The sequence below is a fragment of the Chiloscyllium punctatum genome, chromosome 27 (assembly GCF_047496795.1).
Source record: "Chiloscyllium punctatum isolate Juve2018m chromosome 27, sChiPun1.3, whole genome shotgun sequence".
Taxonomy (NCBI): Eukaryota; Metazoa; Chordata; class Chondrichthyes; order Orectolobiformes; family Hemiscylliidae; genus Chiloscyllium; species Chiloscyllium punctatum.
Window position 1 is genome coordinate 2,690,495 of NC_092765.1, and position 25,023 is coordinate 2,715,517.

Below are 25,023 nucleotides of genomic sequence, written 5' to 3' on the forward strand. Positions count from 1 at the left end.
GAATAACATCTTAACTTTTACAATTCCTGTTATAAGAAAGGAAAATATTTCATTACGTTAGTTGATTACATGCTGTACCTGAAAACCAGCTTTTTTAAAAATTCAGGCACCAGAACATAAATCACTCTGCACCTTAGAATTACACAGTTCTTCTCCATTTAAGTAATACTCTGCATTTTCATCTTTCTTGACAGTGGCCAATATCATATATCCTACAATTTACTCCCATCTTTCAGATTTTTGCCAAATTTTTCTACATACCTATATCCTTCTGTAAACTCCTTATATCTTCTTCACAACATACTTTCCTACCTATCTGTAAATTTAGCTACCATGTCTTCACTTTCGTCATCTCAGTATTGATGTGAATTGCAAACAGCTGAGACACTAGTCAGCAGTCCCTCTAATCTGCACATGTGCAACCATTCCAATGGCAATCAGTATTGGCAAATGGCTACTTTTTGCATTGGACTAATTTTATGATTCTGTGATATGATTGAACTATTTACTATAGTTGAGCCATTGCCGAAGCTTTGGACTGTTTTAAAGAATTCCTTTAAATATGTCATTTATTCTTTCATAACAGTACAAGATACAGGTTAACTAAAGAATGAGAGAAAATAAACAGAAAATGAGCCATTTAAGTGTATGCTCCAAGAGAAGGTACATGAGAATACACAATTTAAGGGCCATGTCTTTTTGTTTTGTACTTTTAAAAATTGGGGATTGAAATGAGAAAAAAGTGGTTTTAAAAGCTAGTGTTTAAAAGAGTGGCTGTAGTTTTGAGAAGCATCTAACCTGAGATTTATGCCAGGCATCATGTTTGAACTGTTTGAACAAGCAGTTATTTTGCAGTTGAAGATGATTTGAAGCTGTAGATTTGCCAATACAGCTTTTGCTGCAATGCAAAGTTGCTCAGACTAGTGACCAGTTATTGATGACAGAGACCTTTTTGCTTGTTAGCAACTGCATGATTGGTTCTCAGATAACTGCATCGCTTGAAGCTGGGATCGAGTTGTAAATAGACAGAAGGAAGTGTGGCTCTTTCCCAGCTCAGGAGTGGTCTGCCTGTTCTCTGCAGTCAAAACTCACTGTAAACCTGAAGACAAACAATTTAACTTCCCTGCAACAGTTGTTTTAATTTTAATTTTAATAAGTACTATATGTTGGCAGTTGATAGTGAAATCACCATAGTTCCACTTTCTCATTAGAGAGACAGACAACTGAGATCAATCATGCCTCAAGTGAGACCTTCATGATAATTTCAGCTGATACAAAAACTGAACCCATGCTGTTGGCAACACTGCATCTCAAGTTAGCCATCCAAGTTAACCAATCCCTCTGACAGTTTCTAGCTGTTTATCTGTAACTACAGTCGAATTAATTGTGTAAAAATCACTATTTATTACTTAATGCAGAAACCTGATTCACCATTTCTATCAACCTGAGTTTGAAAGTCAAATAAATTATGAAACATTGCCAAAATATTTAACTTTTGAAACAACTCCAGGAACAGCAGGGATCAATTTCCAGCAGGTTACATCAGCAAGTCATAAAACAGAATAAAGGTTAACTATTCTCTAGCTCAAGAACTATAGAATCCCTACAGTGTAGAAACAGGCCCTTTGGCCCAACAGGTCCACAGTGACCCTGCAAAGAGTAACTCATCCAGACCTATTTCCCTGCATTTGCCCCTGACTAATGCACCTAATCTACACATCCCTGAACATGATGGGCAATTTTAATGGCCAATTCACCTAACCAGAGCACCCAGCAGAAACAGGGAGAATGTGCAAACTGCACACAGACCTGAGGCTGGAATCAAACCCAGGTCCCCAGCGCTATGAGGTAGCAGTGCTAACCACTGAGCCACCGTGCCACCCCAAACACTGTGGTTAGTTGAAGTGTTCCATTAAAGGCTAATCAGAATCCAACAGATAACAACGACATCAGGAATCTTTCTGAATTTTACAATAAGTGCCAAAATTAGCTGACACCTCATTTCAATGCGGTGATAATAAAATATTCTTTCAGATAGGATGCTAAACTAAAGGCAATTATTTATTCTGAGATGGATGTAAAATATCTCATTGCCACTACTCAGAGAACTGCGGGACAATCTCCCTTGCTCTAGTCAATATTTATTTTTGAACAAGCATGACTTAACCATAATCTGGTCATTTCTCTGTTGCTGCTGGAGTTTGCTGTGCTGAATTTCACTACACTTTCATTTGCTTTACAATTGTGACATCACTAATTTGGCTGTTGCACACTTTGCAATATCCTGAAGTTGTGAAAACAGCTATACTAATGCAATGTCTTTTAAGAAATTAAGTAAATCCAGCAAAGGAGCTTTGATATTGTTTACAGTGATAGGTAAGTATTATATTCTTGGTTAGTGGATTAAAAACGTTTTTTGAATGGTTGGCATATTGTCTTTTGGAAGCATGTCTATGGACCTTTTGTAAGAATATCTATCCATTTTCGAAACTGGAAAAATGCAAATAATATATAATTAGAAATTCATCCAGTATTCAAACTGTGTAATTTTTGTGACTGTGTGTTAGTTGTGTGAAGTCAGAACAGTCTCTTTTAATAATAGAGTTAGACTTTGTTTATTTTGACACAAGGACTTCAGTAGCACAGCCAATGCTGAATTTTGACGCTGTTTGTTGAATTGTAGGGCTGCACTATGTAACTGTGCCAAATAGCTTGGTAGAGCTGTTCATTTAGTACTACTCCCTGTTTTCTTTAAAATTTATGTTTAGGATGTGGGCATCTGTGGCTATACCAGCATCTGTTAGTAGTCATCCCTAATTGCCCAGCATGTGATTAAGAGTCAACCACATTTCTATGGGTCTGGAGTTACCTGGAGGCCTGACTAGGTTACAACAGCAGATTTACTTCCCTAAAAGACATTAGTGATGCGGATGGGTTTTTACAACAATTGACAGTGGTTACAAGATCCCAATAGGCTAGCTTTTAATTTGAGGTTTTTATTGAACTCAAATGTCACTATTTGCAATGGTGGAATTCACACCCTGAACAGGTTTGCTGAATTACTCATCCAGTTTCAATACCATATGTCACCAACTCTTCAATTCTCCATAACCTTACAAATTTGTTTCCTTCAAACACTTAATCAGATCTCTTTTAAATGCTGCTTCTAAATCTACTCTCCCACAGCGATAGTGGAGGCAGGCCGGTAACGGAAACCCTGGAGCCTGTAACCAAGACCCCCACAGCCCATTACAGAGATTCTGGAGCATGTTACAGAGACCCCGGAGCCTGTTACAGAGATCACAGGGCCTGTTACAGAGACCCCGGAGCCTGTTACAGAGAAACTAGGCCCGGTACAGGGACCCTGGAGCCCATTACAGAGACCCCAGGGCCCATTACAGAGACCCCAGGGCACGTTACAGAGACCCTGGGGAGCATTACAGAGACCCCAGAGCCCGTAACCGAGGCCCCGGAGCCTGTAACCGAGAATCCGGAGTCAGTAACCAAGACCCCGGAGCCCGTAACCGAGACCCCAGAGTCAGTAACTGAGACCCCGGAGCCAATAACCGAGACCCCGGAGCCAATAACCGAGACCCCGGAGTCAGTAACCGAGACTCCAGAGCCAGTAACCGAGACCCCGGAGTCAGTAACCGAGACCCGGGAGTCAGTAACCGAGACCCTGGAGTCAGTAACCGAGACCCCGGAACCAATAACCGAGACCCCGGAGCCAATAACCGAGACTCCGGAGTCAGTAACCGAGACCCGGGAGTCAGTAACCGAACCCCGGAGCCAGTAACCGAGACCCCGGAGCCAATAACCGAGACCCCGGAGCCAATAACCGAGACCCCGGAGTCAGTAACCGAGACCCCGGAACCAGTAACCGAGACCCCGGAGTCAGTAACCGAGACCCCGGAGCCAGTAACCGAGACCCCGGAGCCCGTAACCGAGACCCCGGAGTCAGTAACCGAGACCCCGGAGTCAGTAACCGAGACCCCGGAGCCAGTAACCGAGACCCCGGAGCCCGTAACCGAGACCCCGGAGCCAGTAACTGAGACCCCGGAGCCAGTAACCGAGACCCCGGAGCCCGTAACCGAGACCCCGGAGCCAGTAACTGATAACATGGAGCCAGTAACCGAGAGCATGGAGCCCGTAACAGAAACACTGGCCGATGTCAAACAGCAACAGAGAATTAGCAGAGGGTAGCAAGAAGAGGAGATGAACCTTACTGCAGTAAAATCTTGCTTTATATTCAGTATTTCAGGATGGCATCAGAGCATGGTGACTTTTTCTTTGCATGCGAGAAAACACTTTTCACTGTTTTGTATACATGTGACAATCAATCTAAGTCTCAGCTGTCCATTCCAGATCACAACTTTCAGCCGAAGTAATGTTTTCCTCATGTTGTCTTTGATTCTTTCACCAATTAAACCAGGATCTTCTGTCTCAATGACCTCTGTGAACCCCCCCCCACCTCCTATTTATCTCTCAGCCCCTTTCCCTCCCTCCCCACATTCCTGATGAAGGGCTTATGCCTGAAACATTGATTCTCCTGCTCCTCGGATGCTGCCTGCCCTACTGTATATTTCCAGCACCACACTCTTTGACTCTGATCTCCAGCATCTGTAGTCCTTATTTTCTCTTGACTCAATGATCTGCAAATACTCAGACTGATCCTTTAGGAAAGCTACTGGAGGCATGGTAATGAATGCTGTGCCTGATTCACCTGCTTCCACTAAATTAAAGGATTGGTTACGGCAGGCAGCAAGGCTACAGAGACTGGAAATGTCAAATAGAAACTTTCTATTTAAAAAAGCTAGCTACATAGAACTTTGGACCAGAAATGTGTTGCTTTGTTTGAGCTGTAAGACATAAGTTTTGCCATGATTCTTGGTATGTGCCCCTGTTAAAGCTGAGGGGACTTTGGACCAACGCTACTTGCAGATGGCAGTAAGTCACGCCAAGTAGAATGCACTTTGAATGTGCTTGCTGGAACAGCCTAGGCAGGAAAATGGGTTCTATATTGAACACATCGTTTAAGGTTTAATTTTAACATTACAGATTTTGACAGACAAGAAGATTGCAGACAAAATTCAAGGAAACGTAATAGTTTCCAGTCATAAGAAACTTTAGGTAGAGATTTTCAGTTGTAAGAAATACTAAAGATTAAAAGGTCAAAGTATCTCTTGTATGATGTCACAATTATTTGTTTAGAATATCTGTTGCTAAGGCGATTGCTTGGAAACGATTGTACTTCTCACTTTTGAATCTTTGATGTTTATGACATATGACATTGTTTATGACATTGCTCTCCTATTGGGTAGACTGTTTCAAAACTTGAGGTTGATTTGACTCTAAGAGGTCAATCATTTTTTCCCTTAACAGTTTAGCCTTTACGCTGTGTAACAGGTAAGTTTAACAAAAATGAAACAGAATAAGACATTTCTTTCCCTCGAGGGGTAAGAATGTGCAATTTTGTATGGAGTTCTTGAAAGGAAAAGCATAAGAAGGAGATTGGAATAGAAGATTATGGTGATTGGGTAAGATGGAGGAGCGTTGTGTTCTATATATTATGATTAGCATTGACCAATTGAAGTGAATGGTAGGTTTCTGTGCTATGCACTCCATTATCATGATAATATAGAATGCAGACTTTTACTCCTTGAAATCTCATCCACTAACACAAAAGCTCTGGGCTTGAGAGCAGAACAGTTAAAAATGAGCTATGATACTTTAAAATGACCACCAAAGCCCTGCAAATAGATATACACTCAAGAATGTACAAGAAATGTTTAATGGTTGGCACTGACGATTACATTCAGAAAAGGCTATCAAAAGGGATAGTCACCTGGACATTAAGATTCATCAGTTGGAATATATAGCTCACAATGAAACCATCAAATATGTCTCTGTGGGGATGAACGTTCTCCACTATTGGTGTCATTGGAACAAAGACTTCAATCCAAAACCTGTTGTGCAAAGAGAAGTGAAACTTTCCTACCTATATTAAAGGATAACAGGGGATCTCCAACAGTGGACAAGAAAAACTCTAGGAATTAATTGTTCCTACTACGGACCACTCACTAAGCTCAACGGACCACTAAATCACCTTGAAGCCTCCTTGCATCCTTGTCACAACATTGCTCAAATTTGTGTTGTCAACAAATTTGGAAATGTTGCATTTGGTTCGCTCATCCAGGTGATTTATAAATCTTGAATAGCTGGGGCCCAAGCACTGATCCCTGAGGTACTCCACTAGTCACTGCCTCACTCAGAAAAATAACCATTTATTCCCACTCTCTATTTCCTGTCTGTCAACCAATTCGTGATCCATGACAATATATTTTCTTCATCCCATGTGCTTTAACTTTGCCCACTAACCTCTTATGAGGGATCTTATCAAAATGGAAGTTATTAAGTTATATTTTTGTTGCAAGGTATGGATCTTCAAAAAAAATAACTTGAAGTCTGAATTTTATTTTGGGTTTATTCAATGAAGCCATTAAAACACTCAACACGACAACAAATCATATTTGTAGAACCTTTAATGTAGTTACTGTCCTGAAGTGCTTCATAGGAATATTACAAACACGAATTGGCACGAAGCCATCTAAAGAGGCAATAGGGCAGATAAATAAAAGCTTGGACAGAGACATGGGTTTTAAGAAGCTTTTTTCCAGAGGAAAGAGTGATCGAAATTTGAAGAACTTTAGGTAGAGATTTCCGGACTGTGGAACCCTGTCATTTGAAGTTACAAGTGACCCAGTGGTGAAGCAATTAAAATTGGGAATGGCCAAGAGCTCAGAATTGGAGGAGCACTGACATCTTGAAGTATTGCTTGAGCTGGAGGTGATTACAAGATAGGGAAAGTAGAGATTATGGAGGGATTTGAAAACAAGGATAAAAATGTAAAATTGATGTGTTTGCTTAACTGGAAGCCGACATAGGTCAAGGAGCACAGGGATGATGGATGATTAGCTTACCACAACAGAATCTTTCTCCCCTTGGACCTTACTCACCCTGAAATGCTTTACATCTTGGAAATGCTCCGAGCTACAAACATCACCTTATCACTAATGATCCATATTAAACAAGCACTGAGTCAAACAGGACTGCTCCTCTAATCCTGGTGAACAGGGTAGATTGACTATAAAGTAACAATGCTCCACAAATTGCAGCAAAGATGTTTGAGTGGAATGTAACTCTGGCTTTTTAATTCATTACCACTGCACTAGAAAGATTCAGAAAGGCTGCATTTTGATTTTTGGAAGACATTTGATAAGGTAGCACATAACAGACTACTTATTATGATAAGAGCCCATGTGGTTGGAAGTAGTGTGTTAGCATGGATAGAGGAATTGAAACTGTGGTGCTGTAAAGATACAGCAGGTCAGACAGCATCCGAGGAGCAGGAGAATCGATATTTTGGGCATAAGCCCTTCATCAGAAATGACTAACATTTTCAGATGACAACATGGAAATAGTGGAGTGCCATGAAGATCAGTGCTGGGGCCATAATTAATTACACTTTACAGTAATGATTTGGTTGAGGAAAATGAATGCACCATTGTCAGGTTTATGAGTGATGCAACAATAGGAGGGAAGAGAAGTGGTGAGAATGGCAAAGAGTTTGCAGAGGGATAGAGGCAGTTTAAGTGAGTGCACAAGAACTAGGCAGGTGGAATATAATGTGAAGAAATGTGAAATTATATATTTGGCAGGAAAAATCAAGGAGCTGAATAATATTTAAATGGAAAAAGACAGTGGAGGACATAAGAACAGAGAGATTTGGGAAATCACTACAAGCTAGCATACATGTTCAGCTGGTATAGGGCTGGCAAATGGAGTGCGGGCATCTATTTCAAAGGAATTGGAATCTAAAAACAGGGAAGTTTTGCTAGAACCGTACAAGCCACTAACCACACCACAGCTGGAATACGAAGGAGTCTAAACCTATGAAAGACTGATATTGGAGGCAGTCCAGAGTAGCCTCTGGTATGGAGGGACTGCCTTATGATGAGAGATTGAGTAGGTTGGGTCTATATCCATTTAAATTTAGAAGAATGAGAAGTGACATGATTGAAACATATAAAATTCTAAAGGAGCTTGACAGGGTAGATAGGGAGAGGTTGTTTCCCCTTGTGGGACAGTCTAGGTCCAGAGGGCATCAACTCAATACCAGTTACACATTTAAGACAGAGTTGAAGAGGAATTTGTTCTGTTAGATGCTAGTGAAGCTTAGAATTCTTTACCACAGAGACTTGTCAAGGTTGGGTCACTAAGTATATTCAAGGCTGAGATAGACAGATTTTTAACCAGTATGGGAATCATGGGTTATGGAGAAAAGGCAGGAAAGTGGAGTTAAGGATCATCAGATCAGTCATGATCTCATTGGATGGTGGATCAGATTCGATGGGCTGAATGGCCTGCTTCTGCATCTCTGACATATGGTCTGTATTACAAATATACTTAGTCTTCTTGTTAAGGTGCCCTAATTTCTGGCAAGGAAGTGATTTTGTTCCTCACAATTGAGATGCTGAATATGTAATAGATTCACAGTTGAGCAAATTAAGTAATTTCCACTTCTATCTGTAAATTACACCAACAAAATCTATTTTGAGAAGAACATTTTAATAGTTAAAAGGCTAAATTTGAGTGGGAATTAACCTCATCCCTAGCTCTTGATATTGTACTGATGATCTGGAGCATGTGTCTTTAGCTCCTCTGGTACTCCATCCAACTGGCTATTATAATGGGAGAGTCTTAACCAATTGCTGAATCATAGCAAGCATGACAATCTCATCCCATTCTGTCCTCACCCCATATACAAACGTATGCACAGAATGGTTTACTAGATAACCGTTACGATTAAGAATTTATCTCTCACCTGCCTGTTGGTACCACAATGAATATTGTTGAATTTATAAAAAGATTTATTATGAGCTTGACCCATTGTTTATCTCTCTCACCCAATAATATTGTATTTGCAAATCTTGATAGACCGTACATCTGGTGAAATCTACATTGATGGAGTAATTATGCAACAAAGTGATGTTGTTACAGTGAAATTGAAATGAACAGTATTACACTTAAACGTTTCTCAGCTCCATGGACACTGAAGCAGTCCGTGTCCAAATGCAACAAGACCTCGACAATATTCAGGCTTGGGCTGACAAGTACCTCATAACATTTGCAACACACAAATGCCAGTCAATTACCATCTTCAGTAAGGGACAGTCTAACCACTGCCCTTGTGATTCAATGAGGGTATTACAATCACTGAATTCCTTACTATGAACTTCCTGGGGATTATACTTGACCAGAAATTCAGCTGGACTCACCATATAAATACAACTTCAGATCAGAGGCTGGGATATTGCAACAAGTAACTCACCTCCTGACTCGTTAAAGCTTGTCCACCATCTACAAGGCTCAAATCAGAGTTGTGATGGAATACTCCCCACTTGCCTAAATGGGTGCAGCTCCACTCATTCAGGACAAAGTAGCCTGCTTGATTGAACACGTCCACAAACACTCACTCCCTACAGCACCAATGCTCAGTACTAGGACTGTACACAGAAATTCATCAAGGCTCTTCAGACAGAACCTTCCAAACCCACAATCACTATGAGAATAGGAAGGGCAGATACATGGGAAGTTCTTCTCCAAGCCACTCACCATCCTGACTCAGAAATATATTGTTCCTTTTGTGTCGATGGGTCAAAATCTTGGAAATCCCTCCCTAAGGCCATTGTGATCCTACCAATAGCACATGGAATGCAGTGGTTCAAGGCAGCTCACCCCCACTTTCTTAAGGGCAACTAAGCATGGGCGATAAATGTTGGCCCAGCCAGTGACACCCACATTCCATGACAGAACATTTTTTCGCAGTATAGAGTACGTGTATAATATTACATTATATATTATTCAGGAGTTAGTTAGCTCAGTTGGCTTACAGCTGGTTTATACTGCAGATTGACACCAACATTGAGGGTTCAATTCCCTTATCAGCTGAGGTTACCTTGAAGATTTTCCTTGCCACTTGCCTGAGGTGTGATGACCGTCAGTTGCCTCTCTCTAATGAGAGACTAGCATCATGGTGACCTTATTTACATTATGTAAGGAAATTGGTGGGCTTATAAGGCTAGAAAAGATTTCAAATTACACTGTGGATGTTGGTAGTCAGGCTGAAGCAATATTAATGTAAGATTCACAGCTTCAGTAAATTATTCCTTCTCTACAGGTTTTTTAGAAGTATGACTGAGGTTTTGGGGGATTCTGAGCCACAAACTGAGTCAGTGACATTAAATTCAGAAACTATAGCACTTCCTGAGGATGGTGAAGCACCATCGGTACGTACAAAAGTGAAGAAAGATATTGAACAGAATAAAAAATATACATGTGAGGTAAGAGGTAGAAAAATATTTTAATAAAGCAGATGTTTCAGTCTTCTCATTGTAAGAATAATCTTGAACATTTGTGCATGATATTAGATCTTATGCAAGAATCAGTACAGCCTGAGGTAGTTCTAACTGACTAATATAAATAATTCACTATTCTATCCTAGTTTCTGTTTTGGCTTCCAGACTTATCACTGACTAATGTTTCTATTCTCCCCCTTTGCTTATATAACTATACTTAATCTACAATAATTCAGGAAATTCGCAGCAGCCATAAATAGTATTTAGAAACAGTATTTAATATGCCTCAAAACAAGTAATTAGCTTCAATGGCAATTAATTAAGTAATCACTTGCAGAAGATTTTACACTTCTTTCCAAAACATTGGGTAGAATATTCCCCAGCCTCTGAATGACGTGGGCCATGATGTGAAAATTGGGAGGATCACCTGAGTTAGCCAATCAGGAACAAAAAGGTCAATTTTCCAACCGAGTATGAACAGTGACACAAGATTGTCGCGGGGGAACGATGAGAAGACTATTTACATATATTAACATATATTAACATCTCATTTGGATGCTATTTCTCTTCATTAATAAACAGTTTTCTATGAACTTATAATCACACACGAGGACATATTTACAATGAAGCTGGTCTGTTCAAGCCCTCAGCTTTCTCTGTCCCTCCCAGAGTGTTTTGGTATACTTGAGGTGGAGGGAACCTGCTCCACCATGGAGCCCACTGACCTTGGAGTTTTGGTCAGGGGGTGTTTGTGGTTAGGGGGCCCAGACATGGCGCACAGGCAGCCTGGAAATGGAACCCCAGTGCAGTGTCCTGAGAGGAGACATCCTGTATGTGCTTCCTCTTGGTCCCAACCTGTCTCCCTGTGAGATACCTACAGAGTTGCCTTGATAGAGGAAGTCCACATGTAAATCCAGCAGATCCTGAGGGGGCTGCACCTAACTGTCCAAGGCAGCCCCCAACCTGTCCATAGAAGCACTGTTTGCATCAAAGACAGCTTGATGCAAACTGCGTTGGTGGCGCCCTCAAAACTTCAAGTCAGCTTTCCCTCACCTGCTGCTCCTGTGGGTGTCTGCTTTTGTATTTCAATAAAATCCCTGATTGCCCACACCACGGGCTCCTCTCCTGCCTGGGCCAGCCCTCCAAGTGCCACCAGCCTGGGCTGGTTCTTCCTCAGCCAGCTGCAGAGACTTGCCAGTGATGTACTCCTGAGTCTAACTGAGCTGAAGTGGGGGAGGGGGGTGCAGGAGGTAGCTGTACCTCTGAGGGATCTGCAGTTGATCCCTCTGAGGTGTAGGAGGGGGTATGGGAGGAGTGATAGTCTCTGGGCTCTGAGGTCTGTGCAGGTACTTGCAGGAGATGAAAGAGAGAATGCATCACAAACAGGGGTAGACCTTCAGGCAGGTTAGAGTACACTCACAAGAGCAACTATGGCAGAGTAGCACATCAATGAACGGTGGTTCTTTTTTGTTGTTGGGACATGACAGTTTCAGCATCACTGAACAGTCATTGGCCAGGGCCAGGATTTTCTCTCTGTAGGGAATGAGGAGGCGAATGTTTGATGATCTTTCCCAACTGTAGGCTAATTTCTCTTGGAATGAGAGAAAGATTTGTTTAAACAGAGGTGGCTGGCCCAGGTATTAATAATGGAACTGCGTGTGTGTGCATGCGTGCGTGTGTGTTTGTGCGTGTTTGTTTGTTTGTTGGGGGATGGAATTGGTGGTGAGCTGTCCCAAGTGAGTGAATGGGGGTATAGGGCTTGATGGTTGGGGGGAGTAGGGTAAGATTGAGTGAATGAGTGAGCAAAGATGCTGCAGGTAATACAGAGGTACACTGTTAGCCTTGATAAGGGTGTGTGCACTGATGGAGATAGAGTGAGTGTGAGGTATCACAGTGAGAAGATGGTGTTACTGAAAGAGTGGAGAAGATCATTGACCTTGTTCTGGCATTGCTGGATATTCTTCAGGACTGTAGGTAGGTACCTCACTACCGAAGTGGTAACCTTGGACCAGGCTGGCAGCATCACCTCTTCCCATCCTGGAGGAAGTGGACAGCCATCATCCTGTGACTCTCCATCTACCAGCACCTCCAGGTTCCTGTCGGTAAAGCAGATTGTAAATTCTACCCTGCCCAGTATGTCCAGGACAATTGTCAGGAATTGTCTTTGTCCGTGCTGCATAGAACATAGAACATTATAGCACAGTACAGGCCCTTTGGCCCTCGATTTTGCGCTGACCTGCAGAACCAATCCGAAGCTCATCTATCCTATATTATTTCATTATCATCCATATGTTTATCCCATGACCATTTAAATGCCCTTAAAGTTGGCGAGTCTACTAATGTTGCAGGCAGTGCATTCCATGCCCTTACTACTCTCTGAGTAAGTGCAGTTTAAAGATAGCACCAAGGGATCCTGGCAATGGTGAGTGGATAAGTGGGGTACAACAGGGACATGGGGCACAGGCAGCAAGGTGAGTTTGGGAGGATAATGTGAAAAATGTCATGAGGCCTCATAGAGAGAAACCTTTCAGAAAACTCAGGCTGATTTCCAGTAAAGTTCATTCATAGTTTTCATGCATATCTGTTAACCCTCAAACAGTGTTTTCAGAGTTGTTCAAAGAACTTGACAATATGACATCAAGAAAACAGAGTATCATTTTTTGACAAAGGGCCAACATACTAAACTCAAATGGAATAGTTACACCTCAGCAGATTGCCGTATCATTTGATTTGATTTAATTTGATTTGATTTATTATTGTCACGTGTACTGAGATACACTGAAAAATATTGTCTTGCATTCTAACCAGACAAATCATACCTTCCATTCTACATCAGGGTAATAAAACAGAATGCAGAATATAGTCTCACAGCTACAGAGAAGGGGCAGAGAAAGATCAATTTTAATATATGAGATGACCGTTCATAAGTCTGATAACAGCAGGGAAGAAGCTGTATGTGTTTTCAAACTTTTGTGACTTCTCCCTGATGGGAGAGGGTGGACCGGGAGAGAGTATAACCGGGATGAGAGGGCTCTTTGATTATGTTGACTGCTTTCCGAGGCAGCAGGAAGTGGAGAAGGAGTCAAAAGATGGAAGGCTGGTATGTGTGATGGACTGGGCTGTGTTCATGACTCTCCGTAATTTCTTGCAGTCTTGGGCAGACCAGTTGCCGTACCAAGATGTGAAACACCCGGAAAGGATGCTTTCTAAGGTGCATGTATAAAGATTGACAAGAGTCACTGTGGACATGCTAAATTTCCTTAGCCTCCTGAGGTAGTAGAGGCGTTGGTGTGCTTTCTTGACCAGAGCATCGATGTGAATGAACCAGGACAGATTGTTGATGATATTTACTGACAGGAACTTGAAGCTCTTGACCACCTCCACCTCAGCCACATTGTTACAGACAGGGGTGTGCCCTCCACTCCACTTCCTGAAGTCAATGACCAGCTCCTTCACTTTGCTGACATTGAAGGAGCGATTGTTGTCTTTACACCATGCGAGTGACCTGTCTGTCTCTTTCCTGTACTCTGTCTCATTGATGTTTGAGATTCGAGCCACCACAATGGGGAAATCAGCAGATTATGAAACGGTGAAATGTGGCAAACTCTGCTGTTTTATATGTTCATTCTACTTGTCATTTCAAATGGACTGCCAGGATTTCAACAGGGCAAGACAAGTGGTCAGTTGGGAAAAGGTGGGTAAGTGGTAATGTCATTAGACCAATCTTTAAGAGTCCAGGCTAATGCTCTGAGAGCCAGAGTTCAAATCCCACCAAAGCAGCTGATGAATTTTAATTCAATTAAAAACCTGGAATATATACCATGATTCTCAAAAATCATGGTAAATGGATAGTTTGTAAGAATCCAACTGATTTGCCAATACTCTTTAGGGAAGGGATTCTGCCACCTTTAACTGATCTGACCTACATGTGACTCCAGACCCACAGCAATGTGGCTGACCCTTAATCACCTTCTGAAATGCTAAGCAACCTCTCAGTTCAAAGGTAAATGGAGCTAGGAAAGAAACACCCACCTTGCTAGATGTTCTATAACCTAGGAACAGATAATGGGAAAAGAAAATTAGCTTGACCACTTTTGACATTCATTAAATCAGACAATACTTTGGTCATTTTCACTGTTTGGTTTGCTTGTATCTAAGCTGTACTTTTCTATATATATATGTCACAGCATCACCAAAATACCTGCCATCTCTTTCCACAGAAGTGCACTGAATGCGGAAATGGACAGCACTTAAAGAGAAATTACCAGGGAAACGGTGAACAAACTCCAGCAATTAAGTCCTGCAGGTATTTTATGAATGAGATGAGAAGCAGCAGGAAGGTGTTTGTAAGGATAGGGTCATATTTACCTAAGTTATCAAATTTCACATTATTGTAATAACAGCTACGTGTTTTAAGAAACTTCTGAAATTCACTTCTTTCTTCGCAATCTTTTATAAAATTGAAGTTTATCTATCAGTGTTCCAAAATACTAAAATGAAAAATAATACAGTAGCTCAGCGTTCACATTTTCTTCTGCATGAAAATGCACTTTGCAGCCGAGGTCAGTCAGACCCAATTAGTGACAGGATATTGTTCACTGGGGCTTGGAATTAGAACATAGAACATAGAACAATACAGCACAGAACAGGCCCTTCGGCCCACGATGTTGTGCCGAACTTCTATCCTAGATTAAGCACCCATCCATGTACCTATCCAAATGCCGCTTAAAGGTCGCCAATGAATCTGACTCTACCACTCCCTCGGGCAGCGCATTCCATGCCCCCACCACTCTCTGGGTAAAGAACCCACCCCTGACATCTCCCCTATACCTTCCACCCTTCACCTTAAATTTATGTCCCCTTGTAACACTCCGTTGTACCCGGGGAAAAAGTTTCTGACTGTCTATCTATTCCTCTGATCATCTTATAAACCTCTATCAAGTCACCCCTCATCCTTCGCCGTTCCAACGAGAAAAGGCCGAGAACTCTCAACCTATCCTCGTACGACCTACTCTCCATTCCAGGCAACATCCTGGTAAATCTTCTCTGCACCCTCTCCAAAGCTTCCACATCTTTCCTAAAGTGAGGCGACCAGAACTGCACACAGTACTCCAAATGTGGCCTAACCAAAGTCCTGTACAGCTGCAACATCACCTCACGACCCTTGAATTCAATCCCTCTGCTAATGAACGATAATACTCCATAGGCCTTCTTACAAACTCTATCCACCTGAGTGGCAACCTTCAAAGATCTATGTACATTAATGCATTGTATTCAGAAGTGGCTTGTCTTCTCTGATAGCCTGCTGCAAGAGACCAAAGTAGAAATCATTTGGAAAATCTTAAGCTACTGGAGATAGACCTATGTTGTTAAACATTCCATAATTTGGCGTACGTTGTCAAATTGGATATTTCTGTCAGAAAACTGCTTCCATAAGAATGGAAAGTGTAAAAGTAAAAGTGATCTTCAGTGATCAGAGTTCTGACACATTATTGGGTTCTTTAGATCCTTGGTGATCATTTCTCGTTATTTCTCAGTGCTATTATTAGTCTGTGGGAGTGATGTAACTGCTATTAGTCTCTGGTAGACAGTTATCACTTGTCTGAAATAGCCCTGTGGTTGTAGCAAAGAATGGTGAAACAACAGCAAATTCCTCTAAAATGTACAGCCTCACACGTGGTGCAGCACCTAGTTGGGAAGGCAAATGGTACACTCACCTTCATTAGAAGAGAGTTTGAAGATGGAGCAATTAGGTTTTACTGCAGTTGTCAGAGACATCCCACCTGGAGTTTTGTCTACTTAACTCAGAAATGTATACTTGTGATAAAGGGAGTGCAGAGAAGGTTCACCAGACTGATTCCTGAGATTTAGAATTTAAAATTCTGGAATCTTAGACTCATAGGACAGATGAAGGACATTTGGCCTCAGGTGTCTGTACCAGCTCCTGAAAGAGCAACCCAACTACTCCCATTCTCCAGCCATATCTCCGTATTCCTCTAACTTCATCCCTTTCAAATATCTATCCAGCTCGTTCTGAAACCTCCTCTGGAATCTGCCTCCACCACTCTCCCAGGCAGCACATTCCAAATCCTGACAACTCGCTGAGTAAAGAAACTTCTCCTCATCTCACTCCTAGCTCTCTTGCTGACAACCTTGAAATTGTGACCCTAGTTACTGATGTACCAACCAGTGGAAACAGAATATCTTTCTTTATCCTGTCAACATTGTTCGTAACACCTCAATGAGGTCATCACTAAACATGGCTTACTCCCGTTCCTAGTTCCGATCTATGAAAAAAAACATTAACTGGGAAAGGAGGCTTGAAAATTGTCTTACCTTAAAAAAAAGGCAACTTTATGCATTCTCTTGATTTCTCTGTTTCTGAGTTAGCTCTCAGAAGTTTGCTGCATTTAGACCTGATTGTCTGTGTCAAATATAAAGAAACAATAAAAAATTACCAATGAGCTGGTGGAGAACACGTCAATCAATAAGTAACAAGCAGGAATGAATCCATTATGAATGACAGTTAAAAAGTTATGATTTAAATTTTCTATCAATGAGATCTATCAATAAAGTTGATTCAAGTTGATCAACATATTTTTTGAAACCTTCTCAGGCTTTTCTTAACTTCTTCACTAAACTAAATATGAGAAATATAACTATAATAAAGACATGGAGAATTTAAGGGAAGTTGTTAAGCTTTCCTGTAAAGAATATTTTCTCTGAGGAGCTCTGTATCTTTCAGAAACCTTAATATTCTCAGACACCCCAAGGCCTTCACTCAGCTGGAAGAACATGTAAAACTTCCAGGAAGGATTGAATCTGTGCATCCATTTGGGAGAAATGTTTTGCCTTTTGATCATAATACTTGCCTGCAGACAAATCAAAGTCAGCAAATGATAAGCTGTTACAGTAATTATGTCTATCTTCATAATTTAATCTTTTTGAGGTATGTTTTAACAATTTATTTGAGTCTTTTTATTGCTTAAAAAGAAGGGGAGAAACTTAAATATTTTTCATCAATAATTCCAAGGTAAAAGTAAAGAATTCATGGGCCATTGTCCAGCTCTTGCATTAGAGAGAGATAATTGGTGGTGGGTTCACTTGAGAATCACCATGCCTCAGATGAGGGGCAAGGTTGAGAAGGAGAGTCCTTTATGGTAACCTCAGCCAGTGCAGGAATTGAACCCATACTATTGGCATCACTCTGTATTACAAACCAGGCCTCCAGCAACCTGAACTAACTGACCCCCAAATTGGGGGAATTTGATATTCAGTCACTGAACCAGTGATCCTGATGATGCACTGTGCATTGTATGGTATACTATAATGCCCTTGCCAGTGCAAGACTACAGCTCTCTCTTACACATGACCAACTTTATGCAAACAATTTAATATAAAACTATAATATATAATGTATGCATACTACTGACAAATAAATATTAACATAGTGGAATTTAATTTTTTTATGATTCAATTAACATAATTAATATATGTTTATAAATAAAGTGATGGCTCAAGTCATTTTTAAATTTTACCAGTGAGGATCGACTCATAGAAAAGAGAGGTAGCCCAACAAATGGAAGGAAAAGTTCTCAGAAGACCATGAACTGCGATGATGGTAGGTCTATGTTCAAGATCCTGAGAAATGATCAGATTCAGTGTCAACACTAAATTACAAATACTGACATAGAGCTCACAATATTGAATGGGCAGCAAACAGCAACAGCTCTTAAAGGCAGCGCGTACCACGTGGGTAGTGTCTTGGCCAACTGAAGACATGGCTGGAACAGCATCTCCTTCAGATGCTCCTTGCAAGCTGCTCACATTGGAAAGGCAGCAAAGGTTGATTGTTCTCAGTGAGATGTCAATTTACTTTCAGGTTCAGGTTTCTTGACTAACCAAGTAAATACAATGTTGACCAGCAGAAGGACCTGGAAATAGGTTTGTCAGAAACTTTAGAACTCGTTACAAGGTATTACACTTACTGTTCCATTTCACTTTTGAACATACTAACTGTTGGTTCTCAGAAGGGACTTCTTCTGAAGCATTGAATGAATTCCCATATCATTGTGAAGCTCTTTATTCCCAGTATTTAAAATGTATTTCGTTCATGTTTGGAAAGATGAACCTGCAAAGCATGTTTCATTTCTTATTAACACATAATGCACAGTACAAAGTCACTGGTTTATTCCCATTTGACCATGTGCTGCGAGATCTTATTCCTTCTGTTTGCAGTATAAAGCTGGTCAAAATAAAAGAGAGCAGACTTGAATCAGAGGAGGACTTTTACTGCTTAAACCCCTCATATGGTCCAATTACGCTTCATCGGATAGAGAGGATGTGGGCCATTGAAGCTGGAGGACTGAAATATCAGGAAAGTGCTGTTCTTTTCGCCCTCCTCCCACACTCACTTTCCCATTCACACAAATATTTCAGAAAACATTGTGCATCCAATATTGACCAAGCCACCACTCTAACACATTATTCTTTTTTTGTTCTGTAGGTTTATGGAGAAAAAGGCAGCCTGAAGCTAACACCCCCACAACACTCAGTGTCACTAAGTCCATCCATAGCAGCTCAGTTACATGCACCAGCCTCACCTGGAAAAGTGCAGGGTGTTGAGGTGGATACTTTCCACCAATCCCTGTGAATCATTTTACAATGTTCCACATGTGGGAGTTCTGTAAAATTCGCCACAGCAAGAACAAGGAGAACCAAAATAAATTTCTTCCGTTTGGATAATTGTTACAGAAAGCCCATTGACCTGGAGGTTTCCCGTGTTTCCGTTGGGGTTATTTTGTCACAATTCTCTAATACAAGTGCTGCACAATATCACAGAATTTTAAGCGCACCCCAGGGATCTTTCCTTTTAATGATCTGGATCTTGCTGTGCTGGGGACAATTTCAGATTTTCCAGGTGATGCTAAACCTGGAAGAATTGTAAACTCTGAGGAGGACAGTGTGGGACTGTAAAAGTACATCAACGAGTTGGTGGCATAAGCAGAAAGGTGGCAGATGAGGTTCAGTGCAGACAAGTGGGAGGTGATGCACTTTGGTGAGAAGAACTTTGAAAGGCAACAAAAAATAGGGTGTATAATAAAGGCAGTGCAGGAGCAGAAGGAGCTGGGTATATACATGCACAGATCAATGAAGGCAGCAGGACAGGCAGAGGGAGCCATTAATAAAGCTTATAGTGTCCTTGGCTTTATTAATAGGACATAGAGTACAGGAGCAAGGAGGTGATGTTGAATTTGTACAAGACACTTGTTAGACCTCAGCTGGAGTACTGTGCACAGTTGTGGGTGCCACATTATAGGAAAGGTATGAATGAGTGCAGATTTGCAAGAATGGTTCAAGGAATACAGACATTAGTGATGAGGATAGATTAAAGAAGATGGGAAACACAGGAATAGGAATAGGCCAGTCAGCCCCTAAAGCCTATTTCACCATTCAGTGAGGTCATGGCTGATCTGGCTAAATCCAGATTTCTTTCCTTTGCTCTGTATCCCTTAATACCTCAGCTTAACAAAAATGTACCTGTCTCAGATTTAAAAATAACAACTGATTCAACTGTCTCTTGGGTGAGAAGATGACAGTGGAGATTTGATAGAGGTTTTCAAAATCATAAGTGGGCTTGAGGATTATTTGGGTTGAAATAGTGTATAAGGGTACAGGGAGAAAGCAGGAGATTGGCATCAGGTAACGAAGGGTCATTTGGTAAGAGTTGGTGCAACCAGGATGGGCTGAATGGCCTCATTTTGTGCCGTAAATATCTTGTGGTTCTGCCACGAGGTTCAATGGCATTAAATGTTCCATGGTCTTTACACTAGTTTAAAAAACATTAAGCTAACAGTCAGGCAATTGGGAGTTTCTGCTAATTCTGCTTGTTTGCAGATTTTCATGGAGACTCTGGGTTATCAATGACAAAGAATTAGAATGTCGTTTTACTTAATTTACTGAGGAACTGATATTGTCCTGCAATCTAACTGGAGAATAGTTATAAAATATAATGTTCTATCATTTAAAATTAGGTTGACACAGGATTGACACAAAGTAAAAGTGTTTGCATTTTGTGGCAAACCCCCACCTACCACCCCGCCTTCCCCCCCCCCCCCCCCCCCCCCCCCCTGACCCGCCACCATCTTCAGCCAATATCTTTAACAATCTTAAATAGCTAACAGAATATTAGAGCAAAACCTAAACCAAGCGTTTGCCTGACTGCATTGGTTTAGTTTTATATACAAGTTTCAGCAGAAAGTTGAAGGCAAAAAAAACTTTTCAAAACAAGCACAATTTGTGCCAAAATTGCCCACTTCAGCCAGAAGGAGGGCAGCAGACTCAAAAAGACTGAAGAAAATTATAGCTGAAAAATGTGTTGCTTGAAAAGCGCAGCAGGTCAGGCAGCATCCAAGGAGCAGGAGAATTGACGTTTCGGGCAAAAGCCCTTCTTCAGGAAATTATAACCAACCCATCTATAGGATCAAGGGTCTGTGCTTGTTTTGTTGTACATGTTGAAATGATACTCTTGCTTACTTCCTTTCAACTGGTGCCACATAGTATCCTTCTAAATCAATAACAGACTGAGGAAAGCATAGAACCCCTCGAGCTGTGTGACTGACATGGAATGTAAATTGTAAATATCAAGAATATTCAATCGTAGTGAGGCAACCCAAAGTGGAACATAAACAGCAGCAACATGAAACATGATGTATGAAGACACGTTGAATCCAATTGCACTTTCTGTAATATTCAATTTGAAATGTTTTGAGTTGTACTTTTATACATTTTATGAATAAAGAATACTCTTTGGAGGACATGTGTGAACAACAGGACCTGGTGGAACAACTAAAGTCAGCGATAAAAATGATGGAAACAGCCACAGACAGTCATGATGTTTAGATTTATAACCAAATGGAATGGATGTAGCTCATTGCACTTGACGGGCTGACACCTCCTGGCTTTGTAGCTGCACTGGCCCAGATTTTACATTGCTCAGCACTCCTGTTAAGTGTGGGTCATGGATGTGCTGCTCAGTTTTAACATGTGGCAAGCAACATAACGTCAGGTTGCTCAAGTTCCACTGCTCTACACATTGACACGTCACAAATGTCCTTCACACACAAGTCAGCTTTGAATGGCTCAGAGGCAAGAATCTTGCAGCCAATTGTATAAGAACATATCTGAAAATTAAAGGATGTTTTAATATCATGATGATATTCTCATTTGTTGTAGGGAGCTCTTTGTTCATTTGCATTTACCCAACTCCAGAATGTAAGAGCACCATGTTATGTGCAGACCAATTTTCTGTCCCACCAAAATTATAAATCATTGGAAGATATATCTTTTATGCAGTAACAAATGCACAAAGCCACCGTAACTCAAGAGAATCAACTGCACCCAAGGACAGTGGTGCTTTTTCCTATTTGTACATAAGATGAAGTTAAAAATCATACAACATCAGGTTATAGTCCAACAGATTTAATTGGAAGCACTAGCTTTCGGAGCATCGCTCCTTCATCAGATCTGGCATCTCTAAATCATACATAGGATGAAGGCATCATTGACAAAGGCAGCATTTACTGCCCAGAGGGTAAATAAGAATAAACAACATTGCTGTGCGTCTGTTGTCATTAAGACTTCTGTCATTAATTTGAGCACCAAGGTATGGCGATTGACAAAACTTTTCACTCTTTTTTTGTAAAGTACATGTGACAATGAATTGCTATTCTAATCTATTCTATTCTATAAAGACCAGGAAATTTCCCTTCCCAAAAGGATGTTAGTGGACCTGACTGATTTTCCTCTTGTGATAATCGGTGCCATTAGGTTAGCTTTTTATTGAATTCACATTTCTGTATCTATACATGAGCAATATTGCTGAGGTGCAGATTGTGCTGTGATTATTCAGCCCTAAAGTCAAACAGGCAGATACAGTTCTTCTTGAAGAAGACATGGTTGATGAAGATCTTGATTTGATTAACAACTTGATCAATCATTTAACAGAGTGGGTTTTGAACCCACAACCCAGAACATTTACCTGGGATTAGGTGGATTATGAGTCCAGTGACATTACTACTATAAACTATATCCCTACGTTTGATGGCTTGATGCCACCCGTCTATTAGATAACCATTTTATTGGATTGACTTTAAAAAATATTAGTGATTTCCTCTAATAAGATGGGACAGTGGTGAAAGGATTAGGAGATGGATTTGTGTAAAGGGTCTGAAATTCACCAGAAGTGAGTTTGAGTCAGATTTCCCCTCAGTGATCTGACTCATCACCTCCTGGGGCTGACTGGCTCTCAATCATATCTCAGCATGGTACAGTGTCAGGAGCCTGAAATTGCACTGCTGACTGCAACAGCTTAAAGGGAGTGATCAATAACGGGCTAGTGAGAAATGCTTGAATGGGAGAGGAACAAGGATGATTTGGTAGAATAAATTATGTTTTTTTTCAGGTGTGTCCATATTGGATTTGGTGCTTGGCAATGAATCATACCAGGCGTCAGATCTTCCGGTGGGAGAGCATTTTGGTGATAGTGATCACAACTGCCTGACCAATACTATACTCAGGGAGAGGGCTACAAGCAGACAGTATGGGAAAGTATCTAATTGGGACAGGGTTAACTACAATGCCATAAGGCAGGAACTGGGGCACCTAGATTGGGAACAGATGTTCTCAGGAAAATGCACAACAGAAATAGAGAGCACTTGCTGATAGTGCAAGATAGGTTTGTCCCACTGAGGCAAGGAAGGGATGGAAGGGTGAAGGAACTTTGGGTGACAAGGAATGTGGAACATCTAGTCAAGAAGAGGTTAAGGTTGGGGAGGCAAGGATCAGGCAGGGCTTTAGAGGGTTACAAGGTAGCTAGGAAGGAACTGAAGAATGGACTAAGGAGAGCTAGAAGGGGGCATGAAAAAGCTTTGGTGGGTAGGAAAAAGGAAAACCCTAAGGCATTCTAAATGTATGTGAGGAACAAGAGGATGGCCAGAGTGGGGTTAGGGCTGATCAGGGATAATGGAGGTAACTTGTGCCTGGAGTTGGAGGAAGTAAGGGAGGTCCTTAATGAATACTTTGCTTTGATATTTATTACTGAGAGGCACCTTGACATTTGTGAGAACAGCATGAAACAGGCTGATATGCTCGAACAGGTTGATGTTATGAAGGAGATATGCTGAAACGTTTGTAAAAGGTAAGGATAAATAAGTTCCCTTGCCCAGACGGGATATGCCCAAGGTTACAGCAGGAAGCAAGGGAAGAGATTACAGTGCTTCTGGTGATGATCTTTGCATCCTCACTGTCCATTGTAGTAGTACCAGATAATTGGAGGGTGGCAAATGTTATTCCCTTGTTCAAGAAAGAGAATAGGGATAATCCTGGGAATTACAGACCAGTCGGTCTTAAATCTGTGGTAGGCAAAGTATTGGAGAGGACTCTAAGTGATAGAATTTATGATTACTTGGAAAACCATAGATTGATTAGAGATAGTCAGTATGGCTTTGTGAGAGGCAGGTCATGCCTCACAAACCTTATTGAACTATTTGAGGATGTGACAAAGCATGACAGAGCAGTGGATGTGGTGTACAAGGATTTTAGCAAGTCATTTGATAAGATTCCCTGTGTTAGGCTCATTCAGAAAGTAAGGAGGCATGGGATACAGGGAAATCTGGATGTCTGGATACAGAATTGGCTGGGCCACAGAAGACAGTGAATTGTAGTAGATGGAAAGTATTCAACCTAGAGCTCGGTGGCCACTGGTGTACCACAGGGACCTGTTTGGGGACCTCTGCTCTTTATGATTTTTATAAATGACTTGGATAAGGAGGTGGAAGGGTGGGTTAATAAGTTTGCCAATGACACGAAGGTTGTAGATAGTGTGGAGGACTGTTGGAGGTTGCAACTAGACATTGACAGGATGCAGAGCAGGGCTGAGAAGTGGCAGATGGAGTTCAACCTGGAAAAGTGAAGTAATTTATTTTGGAAGGTTGAATTTGAATGCAGAATACAAGGTTAAAGGCAGGATTCTTGGCAGTGTGGAGGAACAGAAGGATCTTGGGGTTCATTGTCCATAGATCCCTCAAAGTTGCAACCCAAGTTGATAGAGTTGTTAAGAAGCATTATGGTGTGTTGGATTTCATTAACGGGGATAGTGAGTTTAAGAGCCACGAGGTTATGTTGCAACTCTATACAGGCCTTGTGAAGACCACACTTGGAATATTGTGTTCAGTTCTGGTTGCCTCATTATAGGAAAGATGTGGAAGCTTTAGAGAGATGCAGAAGAGATTTACCAGGGTGCTGCCTGGACTAGAGGGTATGTCTTATGAAGAAAGGTTAAGGGAGCTAGGGCTTTTCTCATTGGAGTGAAGAAGGCGAAAGATGACTTGATTGAGGTGTACAAGATGATGAGAGGCATAGATGGAATGAATAGTCAGAGACTTTTTCCCAGGGCAGTAATGTCTATCATGAGGGGGGCATATTTTAAAGATTGGAGAAAGCTTTAGGGGAGATGTCAGAGGTAGGTTCATTACACAGAGAGTGGTGGGTTCATGGAATGCACTGCCAGCGGTGGTAGTAGAGTCAGAGACATTAGGGACATTTA

At 41.3% G+C, this 25,023-nt stretch overlaps 1 protein-coding gene across 3 annotated transcripts in view; it reads left to right on the forward strand.

Moving 5' to 3' along the window:
• The window catches only part of tmem234 (transmembrane protein 234), a 55,165-nt gene that overhangs the window by 18,549 nt on the left and 11,593 nt on the right, over positions 1-25,023 (forward strand). For 2 of the 3 annotated variants that reach the window (XM_072547916.1, XM_072547919.1), the window contains exons 3-4: positions 14,639-14,724; positions 17,960-18,039. In XM_072547916.1, the coding sequence (XP_072404017.1) occupies positions 14,639-14,724; positions 17,960-18,039 (166 nt within the window). Of the gene's footprint in view, positions 1-456; positions 664-14,638; positions 14,725-17,959; positions 18,040-25,023 lie in introns of those variants that run through there. The other variant, XM_072547918.1, reaches the window with a different exon arrangement.